The following is a 981-nucleotide window of genomic DNA, read 5'->3' as shown; positions in this document are numbered from 1 at the left end:
GCAGCGGCTGCGCAGGCCCCGCTCCTGCAGCCGGGACCAGATGCTCTGGATCCTCCCGGCGTGCTCGGGGTGGTTGCTGTTGTCTCCACAGGAGCATTGGTGCTTCAGCATCACCGAGTCGTAAACCAGCCCTGCCAGGCACAGCCAGAGCTGCTCCCTCAGCTCCTCTGGGGGCTCCGAGACCCCAAACATTGACCCAAATCCCCCTCAAACCACAGGAGGTTCTGCCCCAAACTGAGGAGATTCTGCCCCAAACTGAGGAGATTCTACCCCAAATCCCCAGGACCTCTCCCAAACCTGCTGGAAGCCCATCCTGCCTTGCATTCCCAGCAGAGGTGGCCCAGGAATGAGCCAGGTGAGCAAACCCCACCTGGAAAAGCCACCTGAGAGAAGGAGAAGGGGCTCCCCCAGCTCTCTCCTGGCGCTCCCAAGGATCTGGGGATGGCCAGGACATCCCCACGTCCCCTCCCGTCCCAGGCAGGTGTGGCTGTACCTGTGGTGAAGTGTGGCTGGGGCTCCTGCACGGGCAGGGCCAGAGCCTTGGTGTCCTGGGCAGGGAGGGACGCGCTGGCCGTGGCCGGGGACGATTGGGCCCTGGACAGGGGTCGGTGGCCGGGGGGCACCACGGGGGGGTCGGCCAGGGGCTGGCGCTTGAGGAGCTGCTGCTGCACCCGCTGGAACGAGTCCCACAGCAAGGCCTGGGGACACAGGACAGCGTCAGGGGCTGGGCCAGCGTCCCCAGCTCAGGGGACAGGGGACAGAGCCCTGCTCAGTGTGTCTGGAGCTGGATCCAGAGGCTGCTCTGGGCTCGGAGCCGGGACAGGCAGGACAGGGGGACAAGGGGACAAAGCAGGACAGGGGGACACGGCAGGACAGGGGGACACGGCAGGACACGACAGGCAGGACAGGACAGGGGGACACGGCAGGACAAGGCAGGACAGGACAGGGGGACACGGCAGGACAGGGGGACACGGCAGGACA

At 66.4% G+C, this 981-nt stretch overlaps 1 protein-coding gene across 1 annotated transcript in view; it reads right to left on the bottom strand.

Moving 5' to 3' along the window:
* LOC107198894 (histone deacetylase 7-like) overlaps positions 1–981 on the bottom strand; it is a 26,831-nt gene that overhangs the window by 7,661 nt on the left and 18,189 nt on the right. Inside the window, exons 7-8 of the mRNA XM_033511581.1 lie at positions 494–698; positions 3–131 (exon numbers count right to left, since the gene is read on the bottom strand). Coding sequence (XP_033367472.1) covers positions 3–131; positions 494–698 — 334 coding nt within the window. The remainder of the gene's footprint in view (positions 1–2; positions 132–493; positions 699–981) is intronic.

The sequence above is a fragment of the Parus major genome, unplaced genomic scaffold, assembly GCF_001522545.3.
Source record: "Parus major isolate Abel unplaced genomic scaffold, Parus_major1.1 Scaffold360, whole genome shotgun sequence".
In the NCBI taxonomy this organism is placed as follows: Eukaryota; Metazoa; Chordata; class Aves; order Passeriformes; family Paridae; genus Parus; species Parus major.
This window is presented reverse-complemented; position numbering and strand designations above follow the sequence as displayed.